Raw genomic sequence first — 13,161 nt, forward strand, 5'->3', positions numbered from 1 at the left:
TTTTTTGATAGTGGTCCTTTTAGAAATGTATTCAATTTTCAACAAAATAAAAAAAAAAAGATCTGGTTTGTTTGCACTTGAGCATACAGGTTAATTTATTATTCATAGTATTCTGTTCACAATAGCACTACCTACAGTTTCAAACAATCACTGTGACAGTTTGAAGCGAAGCTCCCTCAGGTAGTAAGAGACACATACCATACATGACAGCAATCTCAACTTTCAAAATTCTTCAGATCTGTAATGTGCGCAACAGGCATTTTTATTTGTGACAGCACTGAAACCTCAGGATAAACTGGAATGTGTACTAAATAAGAAGTGTTATTACACAGACACCACAAAATCCAAGACTAAACAACCCAAGTTGCCAGCCAATCCCAGAACCGTATACGACCCTGCTTGGCCTTACTGGCAGGGTTAGAAGTTGGATATGCTTCTATTCACTGCTGTAGGAAGTCTTTTAAGAATGTCCTCTCCACAAACTATATGACCACACAACAGATTGCCAACTTGACTTCTGAAATTAAAGTGGGCCATAGACATAAAACTGCTCAAAGGTATTTAAGTAAAACAAAACACATACCTTATATACTCGTGTATAAGCCTAATTTTTCAGCATAAAAAAATTGTGCTGAAAAGTTGCCCCCTCCGCTTATATGCAAGGTTTTGTTACTGGCAGAGAAGTGTAAGGATCATGCACTAGTGATCCTGCTCTTGCTAGCTGGCTCCCTTCTGTGTCCGTACCCCCCCCCCCCCCCCCCCCCCCACCATCCCCTGCAACATGGTGTACAGAGTGTGCTGCTCAAGACTACCTGTCTCCCCTGGCTTGTGGAGTGGAGTGTGCAAGCAACGTGTCAGCGGTGCAATGATCGGGGATTCATCCTGTGTGGCAATCGTTGTGTCTCATATCTATGACACCATCTAGTGACATCCTGTATCATTCTTGGGGCACATCTGGCTATGGAGAGGGGGGCTGACTTTTAATGGGGGCACATCTGGCTGCTGGGGAGTGCGCTTATACGCGAGTCAATCATCTTTTTCCTGGTTTCTGAGGGAAAAGTGGGTACTTCGGCTTATACACAGGTCGGCTTATATGCGAGTATATACATTACATCCAAACTGCCATAGAGTGGCAGAACTGCAGAAAAACTTGAACAGGTAGTTGTGATGATCCGCTCAGCTGGCTGCACAGGCAGACAGCTGTTTGTCCATTCCTCTAGTCTGTGGGCTGCAGGTCTCTGGAACAGAGACCTGTCTTTCCATTGCAAGTTTCTGTTCTGTTCTCTTGCTGGGGAATTTGCATACATTCGTTATGCAAATCCCCTACCTGCCTTCTTTGATGACTGGCACTATAAGAGCTTTATGTTTCCCAGAATGCTTCGCTGGTCATTTCCCTTCCATGCTCAGTTCCTGATGGACACTGCTGGAGTGTCAGCCATTGCTATCTAGTATAGTTAATTCCTGGGGGTTGCTTTAGGCTCCCCTTCTAGCCCAGTCAGGTTGTATTATCTGTATTGCCTGTTCTGTCTTGTCTTGCCTGTTTGCCATTGTCCTGTCCCTATGGTGGTTGACAGGAAATGGTTCTGATCTATGTTCTTGGAGTATAGCTGGTGCAGCGGTTGCTACCAGCTATCTCTTCTGTTCTGTCTTCTGGGATCGCGCTAGCTACTTTGTGCTAGCGCTGGGGATCCTTCTGTTCTGTCTCCTGGGATCGCGCTAGCTACTTTGTGCGAGCGCTGGGGATCCTTCTGTTCTGTCTTGTCGGTCGCGATTGCGCTGTCACCAGCGGCGGTTGATAGCGAATCGTTCTGTCTTGCTGAGATCGCACTAGCCGCTAGCGTTAGCGGCTGTGGATCTTTCTGATCTGTGTTCCTGCTTGGATCACACTTGCTCTGGCGGAAGAGCGGTGGATCCTTCCTGCCTAGTTCTTGTTTTTCGTGTGTCTGTCTTGTCCGCTGCGCTTGCTACAGACTCGGTGAGGTAACCGTTAAGCAAGCGCTCGCGTCCCGTTTCATGTTTGTCTGTTTATGGTTAGTTAGGCGTGCTTGTCTCTATTGTGCTTATCACGTGGAGATCGCGCATAACCGCGTGCACTGTTGCGAATGAGTGCGGTGTTCGCGGTTAGCTAGCGTTGTTATTTTCCATATCTCCTTATTGTATTTGCTGTGCCTTTGCTACCCTCGTATTCTATTCTGTTCTGCCTTGTGTCACGTCTCGCGATCGCACCTCTCGCGATCGCGTTCCTATTTCGGATCTGCTGTTGTGTGTGCGCGGTCGCGGAGTGGCGACTGGATTGGCGCACACACATACAACCTATCCCTTTTGCTCAATCTCATTCGCAATCGCCTCTCTTGCGATTGCGTTCTGCGCTTCGTACAATTCCTGTCTGGCACTTGTGGAGGTACAGAGGATTGGTTCCTCTGCACTCCCCAGCGCCATCTGCCGACAGGAATTTCCCTCTACAGGTGCGTAGCACCTTTTGCTGGGTTCCTGCAAATTATACGCTTGTGGAGGATATCCGCCATGTCAGCGCACGCGTTGTGCGCTGATCACGGGGAAAGTTCCACAATCGTGACAGAATGACGCAATCGCGACCGACAAGACAGAACAGAAGGATCCCCAGCGCTCGCACAAAGTAGCTAGCGCGATCCCAGGAGACAGAACAGAAGGATCCCCAGCGCTAGCACAAAGTAGCTAGCGCGATCCCAGAAGACAGAACAGAAGAGATAGCTGGTAGCAACCGCTGCACCAGCTATACTCCAAGAACATAGATCAGAACCATTTCCTGTCAACCACCATAGGGACAGGACAATGGCAAACAGGCAAGACAAGACAGAACAGGCAATACAGATAATACAACCTGACTGGGCTAGAAGGGGAGCCTAAAGCAACCCCCAGGAATTAACTATACTAGATAGCAATGGCTGACACTCCAGCAGTGTCCATCAGGAACTGAGCATGGAAGGGAAATGACCAGCGAAGCATTCTGGGAAACATAAAGCTCTTATAGTGCCAGTCATCAAAGAAGGCAGGTAGGGGATTTGCATAACGAATGTATGCAAATTCCCCAGCAAGAGAACAGAACAGAAACTTGCAATGGAAAGACAGGTCTCTGTTCCAGAGACCTGCAGCCCACAGACTAGAGGAATGGACAAACAGCTGTCTGCCTGTGCAGCCAGCTGAGCGGATCATCACAGTAGTAAAGCAGAGCAGGGGGTGGTACCGGGACAACTTAAGGAGAAGCTTTTCTGCAAACTGTTCCCTCAGGAGATTACACAGCCCTTCTAACAGTATACAAGGTACCTCGATGTGGATGAGATATACAGACAACACAGCCAAAAGTACAGCTTCTCCACTAATTTATGTGGGCAATAAATTATTCAGAGAGCTGATGAACTGTTTTTCAAGAGTTGCCCAAAACAAACATGTTTGAAAAGTTACAATAAATGGGTGTATACGAATGCTTGGCTCAGAACCTTGTACTGCTCTATAGGTAGGGGAGATTGAACCAATCAGCAGAAAAGGTCACTTGTGACTTATTGCTAGTCATCCATGTTTTGACAGGCATAAAAGACACAGGATGCCATAAAGCAACTGTAGTGAAAAATAATGCATAAAATTGCTTTTTTTTAATTTACAATATTCATTTACAAATAATTTATTCATTGTTTGCCGTTGTAAAATCTTTCCTTTCCCTAATTTACAGTCCTGAAATTTATCACAGGCAGCAATATTTGTAGTCCTAGCAGGTGATCTCTTCAGAATGTTCATTTATTGAGAGTTCTATTCAAAGCAGGAGATACTGCTTGCTAGGCAGTTGGAAACAGATGTTATTTCCCCCAACGCAATGAGGTTCAAAGACAGAAAACAGTCAGGGCCATGGCCCTGACATCACACTGTGGGAGGGGTTTCAGCACAATATCAGCCATACAGATGTCCCTGATGACCTATTTGAGAAAAGGTAAAGATTTTTTTATGGTGAAGTGGGTATCGGCTACTGATAAGGAAGAAGATCAATCCTGGGTTTAAATTCCTCCTAAACACTATTGTCTGAAATGATCACAAACAAATGTTTTTGTCATCAAACTTCTGCTATCTCCATGGGGCGGTACCCTTTAATGATGCCATGTGATAGTGCAGACATGCGCTGCCAGTGACAGGGCCAATACAAATGTCCTATGGAGAATAAGTTTTCTGCAGTTAGCTGCTCAGTGTAAATCCCCCAGTCAGAGGAGGAAAACTGCTCGATAATCTGAGTAAATGCTGCCGGAACGATTACTCTTCAGGATAATTATCTCAGGCAGCGCGGAAAGCCTTCATGTCCAGGCTCCATCAATGCGAATATATGCTGCAGACTAATTGCCTATTTCCCCATTTACACACAGTCCCCTGCTCAGGTCTCGGGCTCTCTGTACAGCTCCACAATCAGCTTCACAATGAACAAACTAAATGCTTGCGTGTATCTGCAGAGGACAAGCATAGGCTTTATAAGTGAAGCCAAACACTATCTACATTAGATGCCATGCTAAATACCCCCCTTGCTCCGACTGTTAGGCTAGTGAATAATATGTATAGCAGCAGCTAAATGCCAAGAACCACATATGTATCCATTAACTTCTTGCCGATTGCCTAACGCCGATGGGCGTGGCCACGGCCGTAGCCCCAGGACCGCCTAACGCCGACTGGCTCAGGCTTCTGTGTTGTTTATAACCCCGACTGGCGTCAAGTCCTGGGGCTCTGTTTTGCAGGAGATCGCGTGCCGGGTGTGTGACACGGCTGTCCCCCTGGGGGACAAGAGAGCGATAGGCTATCATAGGCAGAAGCCTATGACAGCCGATCGCCGTGATTGGCAGGCTGGGGGGAGGGAGGGATCTGAAAAAATAAATAAATAGGAAAAAATATTAACAAAATAAAGGTATTAATATTTATTTAAAAAAAAATAAAGAACTTGGGGGTGATCAGACCCCACCAACAGAGAGGTCTGTTGGTGGGGGGAAAAGGGAGGGGAATCACTCGTGTGCTGTGTTGTACGGCCTTGCAGCTTTGCCTTAAAGCTGCAGTGGCCATTTTAGTAAAAATGTGCCTGGTCTTAGGGGGGTTTACCACTGTGGTCCTCAAGTGGTTAAGCTGTGTACACACAAAGCAGACCTCCATCACCTGAAATGATTGCTCATGGCTGTCTCAGGTGACATTGTACCATTTGCACAGGTTTCCTCCAATGCTGGCTCCTTACCCTGAGCATTCTGGGAGATCATGTGATACCCCAGCTCATTTCACAGAGAGAAAACAAGCAGTGAAAATGCTGGCATCTCTGAAAAATTGAAGAATGGTCCTTATGTTCATGACTATACGTTGACAGTAAGCAGTGTGCCTAGTATCTGATCTCCCCCCCCCCATTAGGAATCAGTGCGGCCAGTATCTGCCCACCTTAACCACTTGAGGACCCACCCTTTACCCCCCCTTAAGGACCAGCGCTGTTTGTTGGGATCTGTGCTGGGTGGGCTCTGCAGCCCCCAGCACAGATCAGCGGGCACGCAGAGCGATCAGATCGCCCCCCTTTTTTCCCCCCTATGGGGATGATGTGCAGGGGGGGTCTGATCGCTCCGGTCTACAGGCATGTTGCGGGGGGGGGGGCACCTCAAAGCCCCCCTCCGCGGCGAAATTCCCCACCTCCCTCTCCTACCTGTCATGCCCAGTGATCCGGGCTGCACAGGACGCTATCCGTCCTGTGCAGCCTGTGACAGGACGTCCCCTGTCACATGGCGGCGATCCCCGGCCGCTGATTGGCCGGGGATCGCCGATCTGCCCTACGGCGCTGCTGCGCAGCAGCGCCGTACAATGTAAACAAAGCGGATTATTTCCGCTTGTGTTTACATTTACCCTGCGAGCCGCCATCGGCGGCCCGCAGGCTATTCACGGAGCCCCCCGCCGTGATTTGACAGGAAGCAGCCGCTCGCATGAGCGGCTGCTTCCTGATTAATTAGCCTGCAGCCGGCGACGCAGAACTGCGTCGCTGGTCCTGCAGCTGCCACTTTGCCGACGCACGGTATGAGCGTGCAGTCGGCAAGTGGTTAAAGAGACACTGAAGCGAAAAAAAAATTATGATATTATGATTTGTATGTGTAGTACAGCTAAGAAATAAAACATTAAGATCAGATACATCAGTCTAATTGTTTCCAGTACAGGAGGAGTTAAGAAACTCCAGTTGTTATCTCTATGCAAACAAGCCATTAAGCTCCAGGACTTTTAAAGTCGTGGAGAGGGCTGTTATCTGACTTTTATTATCTCAACTGTTAGTTAACTGTTTACTTTTTCGCTGCCAGAGGAGAGGTCATTAGTTCACAGACTGCTCTGAAAGAATTTTGAATGCTGAGTGTTGTGTAATCTGCACATATTATAGAATGATGCAATGTTAGAAAAAGCACTATATACCTGAAAATAAAAATATGAGAATATTTTCTTTGCTGCTAATCTTCTAGTAATTATTCATAGTACACAACCAATTCACTATATCATTTTTTTTCGCTTCAGTGTCTCTTTAAATCGGAACTGAAGAGTAGCTTAAAACAAACAGTTTCACTTACCTGGGGCTTCCCCAGGCCCCAGCAGCCGTCCTGCCCCACTGCGGTCCTGCACGCTTCTCCGTTCTCCCGCCGCCAGCTAGTTTCATTACCGTTGACTTGTAAGTTGACAGCAACTGCGCTTGCACGCCCCAGGTCACACGTTATCGCCTTGCAGTGGATGGTAACGCTAATAAGGATACACATGGCTCAGTGCGTGCAGGCGCAGTTGCAGATGGAAGATCGTGAAGGATAGGCGTGGGACAGGACGGCTGCTGGGGACTTGGGGAAGCCCCAGGTAAGTGAAACTGTTTGTGTTAAGCTAATCTTCAGTTCTGCTTTAAAGAAGCAGTGTAGCCTGCCAGTATGTGTCCCTCCCCCAGTAGACGTGGTCTTCCAATCTCTCCCCCATCCAACTAGCCTCTCACTCATTTCCTATGAGAATAGCAGAGCAGGAGGAAGCCCCAGGCAAGTATAAATCCTTTTCATGTCAATGTCTCAGGTTTACTTTAACCATTTGGGGAACGGCCACCTAACCCTCCTTAAGGACCAAGCGTTTTTTGCACGTTTGGAGGGGTCGGGCAGCCAGATCCCCAGTTCTGTGTGCTGGGCTGTGTGTCCCCATGGTGGCCAGGTGTCCCCCCTGTACACAGCAGCCTTCACTCACCTTCCAGGCTCCAGAGATGAGCTGCAAGGAACCCCTCTGCTCTGGCCGGCATCTCTGCTCCTACTGCCGCTCAGTTCCAGGTCGCAGCTTGATGACGTCATTAAGCCGGGACCCGGTGCTGACGTCAGAGAGAGCAGAGATGCCAGCAAGAGCGATGGGGAGTGCTGATCGTCGCGGGAACGATAAGGAGGTGAGTGGATCTTCTTCTTTCCCCCCTACCACCGCAGCTGTTACTTGTGATCACTACGACCCGCCGACGATCGTAGAGATCAGCAGCCATACACGATGGCTGCTGATCACTGAGGGGAGATGTCAGCTGTCATATGACAGCTTAAAGGGATACTGTAGGTGGGTCGGGGGAAAATTAGTTGAACTTACCCGGGGCTTCTAACGGTCCCCCGCAGACATCCTGTGCCCGTGCAGCCGCTCACTTATGCTCCGGCCCCGCCTCCGGTTCACTTCTGGAATTTCAGACTTTAAAGTCTGAAAACCACTGCGCCTGTGTTGACGTGTCCTCGATCCCGCTGATGTCACCAGGGGCATACTGTGCAGGTCCAGTATGGTTTGTGTCTGCGCAGTACGCTCCTGGTGACATCAGCGGGATTGAGGACATGACAACGCAGGCGCAGTGGTTTTCAGACTTTAAAGTCTGAAATTCCAGAAGTGAACCGGAGGCGGGGCCGGAGCATCGGTAAGTGGCTGCGCAGGCACAGGATGTCTGCGGGGGACCGTTAGAAGCCCCGGGTAAGTTCAACTAATTTTCCCCCGACCCCCTACAGTATCCTTTTAATCTCCCCTCTCGGGTGCACACGATAGCGTCGGGGAGCTGTAACGGCGGGCGGCGTAGATCCTACACCGCATCAGGCTAGACCAGCCACAAGTGCGGTGTAGGATCTCATATAGGCGGTCCGGAAAAGGTTAAAGAAAACCTGAGACATATTGGGGGGGGGGGGGGGGCTTTATACTTACCTGGGGCTTCTTTTAGCCCCCATTAGTACGTCAGCTACTTCAATGTCCATCCCGTCCCATTCCTTCTGCCGTCATCAGCCCCAATAGTCGCAGACTACTGGGCATGCACGGGCCGCACCTTTCTCGATCGCTCTCCAGTGGCCAGGAGTGTTCTGCACGTGTGCAGTTAGTTAACACTTGTAACTGTACAGGCACAAAACAGTTCTGTAGCTGTTTCCAGCCAGCAAGCATCTAAAGTCTGTACACACCTTTGACTGATGTCACCCGCTGGTGGTCAACATCGCTGGGCTGCACAGTTGCAAGTCAGCTGTATAGCTGACAACGCTCTCTGTTGCTATGCAGGGGGGGGGCAGCAGAGGGACAACTGGAGTTGGCTGTCACTTGTCCAAGTTGATCCACTGGGTGGATCGTTTACGGAGCGGTGGTTGGGGATCGGGAGCCACTGTACACACGCCTGATTATCGGCTTAGGTAGTCGTTATCGCCTGCCTCTGACTACTTTGATCATGTGTGTGTATGCTCCTTAACACTTACATTGAGGTCTGGATGTGAGATAAAGAAGAATAGGAAGGAGCAGGTTAGAAGTTAGACTGAAAGTTAGGATTCAGGTTATGTAGACATGCAGACGTAGGGTCATGTTTAGGTACTAAGAGTTAAATAACTTTTTGGGCATGTAAATCACAATAGGACAAATGCAGTATAAATGCCAGTATCTAATACTGATGACAAGTATGTACTCAAGTAAAGTTTATCTGTGCTGAAACGTATGGCTTTTGCATCGATGTTTCACTGCCAAAAACAGCCTCTTTCCAGCATCAAACAGAGCAAAGTTATTATTATTATTATTATAGTGCCAACATCTTTAGCAGTGCTGTACAGAGTACATTGTCATGTCATTAACTGTCCCTCAAAGGAGCCCACAATCCAATCCTACCATAGTCATATGTCCATTGTAGTCAAGGGCCAATTTCCTCCTCCTTAGTCTCCTTCAGGTAAGTATTAGACTCCTTCATCTAATAATTACCACGACTATGGAGTTACAAAAATCATCCGACTCCTCAGTTTATGAAACCTCCGACTCCGAGTACCCCCAATTGCTCCAACTCTGGCTCCATAGCCCTGCTACGGAGAGGTGGAAGATAGAGAAGCATGAAGTCTCACTGGGAAGAAATACAAAGCCAAAAATCCAACTTTGCGACTGCAAAGGACACAGAGCAGAGGAAACACAGTTAGACTGCTACCTGTAATGATCATGGACAATCGGGCAACAGACATTCCAGGTATGTGCAAAGCTTTAGATAAGAGAAAAATGTTGTAAAATGTTCACTAAAAAGCACTGGACCATCTTGAAAAAGATACCTTTAAATCCTCACTGGAATGTATTTTTGATAGAGAATGACACTTCTTGACATTCCTTCAGACAATGTATAGAATGATTCTTTGCAATTCCCTATGAGAAGGTATGTGAGACAAGTACAAACAAAGTGCCTCTATCTGAAGACACAACACTAACCACACGCAATTCCATTCCCAACGGACAGGACTGCGACTGTACACAGCTCATGTTCTCTCTCCCCAACGACAATCTCACATTATCCAGGTGAAACAATCACAGGCTGGAAGTCCTGCTGACTATCTGGTCAGTCCCTCCTCTTCACAGTACAAACATGCTCATGTTTATGTCTGAGTCCACAAAGGTTAACAGATTGCTGTTATGTAACACAGCAGCATTACGGTATTAGATAACCGTGATCTAACATTATGAGTATGTCTAGAAGCTATTAGGGATGATTTATCAAGACAGGTACAAGGAAAACTAAACTACAATTGCAGAAGTTTCCTAAAGCATAAATCAGATTCCTGTCAACAAATGAAACATGCATGCTGATTGGCTGTTCTGGGCAGTTTCTTCAATTTTACCCCAAAATGTTGTACTCCTGTCTTAATAAGTCATCTATTACCTGCAAATGCAGATGCTGACCCAGGAGTCTACTGGAATTCACTGATGAAAGAAGGAACTTACCAACTTAGGTTTTGCCAGGGAGGAAGAACTTTTTTACATCAAAAAAGAGAGATGCTTATCAGAACTGATAAACATACCAACTTGTAGGGCGCAAGAGTTCAAATGTGCCTACCAAGGAAAATAGTCTTGTTCCCAAAAAAACGATCACTGTTATCCAATATGGGTGTCTTTTAACATGAACCCCAGGTTAGAGTGATATAGTTGCCATTTTTTTTTGGGGGGGGGGGGTTTAGACAATACCAGTTGCCTAGCAGCCCTGCTGGTCTATTTGACTGCAGTAATGTCTGAATAACACCTGAAACAAGCATGCAGCTAATCTTGTCAGTTCTGACAAGATTGTCAGAAACATCTAATCTGCTGCATGCTTGTTCAGGGTCTATGGCTGAAAGTATTAGAGGCAGAGGATCAGCAGGACAGTCAGGCAACTGGTGTTGCTTAAAAGGAAATAAGTATGGCAGCCTCCATACGCCTCTTACCTTGGGTTCATTTTAAAGCAAGCACACACTATGTAATGTTCACCATGATCAAGATCTCTCTGATCAGAAATGAATTGGTGAGTATTGGTTGTTTTTCTATATTTCAAAAAAATTATAGAATTGGTAAGCATATCACATGAATACAGCAGTGCCAACATGCAAAAGTCTTAAGATTATCACATGAGGCAGTAGATGATACACAAGTATTGGTTGTTTTACTAGCTTGCCCTGATACTTTTAAAATGTCAACAGAAATCTATCCAAAAGGCAAACAAATCAGATCTACTGATAGATCTGTACCGATTCATGCAATACGCTATGCGAGATCGATCCCCTGCAATTAACGTCCACCGAGAGAACAGCCTTTCCCAATCAACAATCAGTTGATATTTCAGACAATATGAATCCCAACTTTTTTAGTTGATTTTCATTTTAATTGATGTTTCATTAAACCAAATATCTCAATTCATTGAAAATATCTCACAGAGCATGTTTACCTTCTCACTAATGATACTTATTAACCTAGTAGCATACAATGAAGCACATAATATCACTGCTGTGTACTTTTAATGCTGAAATACAGTTGCATAACAAAATCCAATATATAATTGTATTGTCATTGCATAGTGTTGGGTGTACCTGCTTTTCCATGGTCTCCTTCCCTCCACTGGCCACTATGGGTGGCGGCACCCTCTCACAGCTGCACCCCTCCAGCATGTACAATCCAGAGGGTCGGGCACTTTGCTCGCTCTCAAAGTAGAACAGGACATTTTGGAAGAGGGCAAACCACTTCTCATGCCACCTGTTGATCTCGGCCGCCTTCTTGCTGAGTGTGCCCCGCTTGGTGCCCTCCTTGCGGGCCAGCAGGGCCAGGTAGAGAGCGTGGCCCTCGTTGCAGCGCACGCTCTTCTGCATGATCCTCCTGCCCTTCAGGGCATGCTCCCTCCTGCAGCGTTCTCTGGGGAATGGCACGGTCGGGGGCAGTAGTGGTCAGCCCGGGGCATGGGGCACTGGCGCTCCTGAGGCAGGGTGTCAGTGCTGTCAGCAGGGGTGCAGGTACAGGGTGGAGTGACTGCAGGGGGTGACACTGGGGAAACTACATGCAGGGCTGCCTCTACATGCAGGGATGCCTCTAAGCTGACGCTACATGCAGGGGCCAGGGGGTGCCTCTGGAGTCACACTCTGCCGCCCCTGGGGGGTGACACTACATGCAGGGGGTACTTCTGGGGGTGAAAACATTCAGGGGGTGCCTCTAGGCTGACACAACAAGCAGGGGGTGCCACTACATGCAGGGGGTGACACTACATGCAGGGGATGACACCACATGCAGAGGTGGTACAACTGGAGGTGACACAATATGCAGTGGGTGCCTCTGGAGGTGACACCACATGCAGAGGTGGTACAACTGGAGGTGACACTACATGCAGAGGTGGTACAACTGGAGGTGACACTATATGCACAGGTGGTACAACTGGAGGTGACACTATATGCAGGGGGTACCTCTGAAGATGACACTGCATGCAGTGGGTGCCTCTGGAGGTGACGCTACATGCAGGGGGTGACACTGCGCTGTTGCCTCTGTAATGCGCGCTGTGCAATGCAGGGATAGGATAGCAGCAGGCGATGCGCTGGAAAGCGATGTCCCCGGGAAGTGATAGCGCTGCACCTGCCGGAGCGCAGCCTTGTCACACCTGTGGAGTGTCTCCAGTAACACGCGGCTCCCCTGTTGTAGCTGACTGTCCGCTGCTCGTCACTCCGGGCTCCTCATCCTGCGCTGGATCCGCACAACTCTCCCCACGTGTAGCGGCGAGCGCTCTGCCAAACTTCCCCCAGCGATTGCCGCCGTCTCCCGGGCTGGAGGAGGGAAGGGGGGGTGACAGCTCTGCGGGGGGTACACAGGGTCACGTGAGGAGCACTAATCGGCTTTCAGCAGTGTGCAGCGAGCGCTCCAGACGTGTCCCTGGCAGAGCTGTGTCCGCGGCTGCTGTGCGCTGTGTGTATCGCGCTGTGTAGCGCTCTCTAGTCTGCAGTGTGCGGATGACAGCTGCCTGCCCGGTGCTCGTCCGACATGTGCTCTCACATGGGCACTGCAAGGGTTATGGAGAACTCACATGATAGAGGGTCAGTGCTGTCATTACAATTTAAACCACAATCCAATTTTTTAACTATGCCTTCCTTTGCCAGTGCCACCCTCCACCGTGTGTACCCCACCTCCCAAACTCCTAAACTTATGTGTTCAACTTCAGTATAATATGAACCCACCATGGAGGTACTCGGAACACTTTGTTTCCATTTGTCACTGTCCCAATTTGGGAGAGGAGAATGGGTGAGGATTATTATTATTATTATTTTTTATTATTTATATAGCGCCAACATCTTCCGTAGCGCTGTACATAGTACAAACAAATAATGGGGAACAAATATACATAAGAAATACAAGACACTGTACAGTCATGACATTGAATAG

The 13,161-nt window shown here is 48.1% G+C and overlaps 1 protein-coding gene across 1 annotated transcript in view; it reads right to left on the reverse strand.

Moving 5' to 3' along the window:
• RASGRF2 (Ras protein specific guanine nucleotide releasing factor 2) overlaps nt 1-12,733 on the reverse strand; it is a 346,737-nt gene extending 334,004 nt beyond the window's left edge. The window contains exon 1 of the mRNA XM_068247973.1: nt 11,334-12,733. Within this exon, the coding sequence (XP_068104074.1) occupies nt 11,334-11,609 (276 nt within the window). The 5' untranslated portion in view covers nt 11,610-12,733. The remainder of the gene's footprint in view (nt 1-11,333) is intronic.
• Between the last annotated feature and the right edge of the window lie 428 nt (nt 12,734-13,161).

This window comes from Hyperolius riggenbachi, chromosome 1, assembly GCF_040937935.1.
Source record: "Hyperolius riggenbachi isolate aHypRig1 chromosome 1, aHypRig1.pri, whole genome shotgun sequence".
NCBI classification, from domain to species: Eukaryota; Metazoa; Chordata; class Amphibia; order Anura; family Hyperoliidae; genus Hyperolius; species Hyperolius riggenbachi.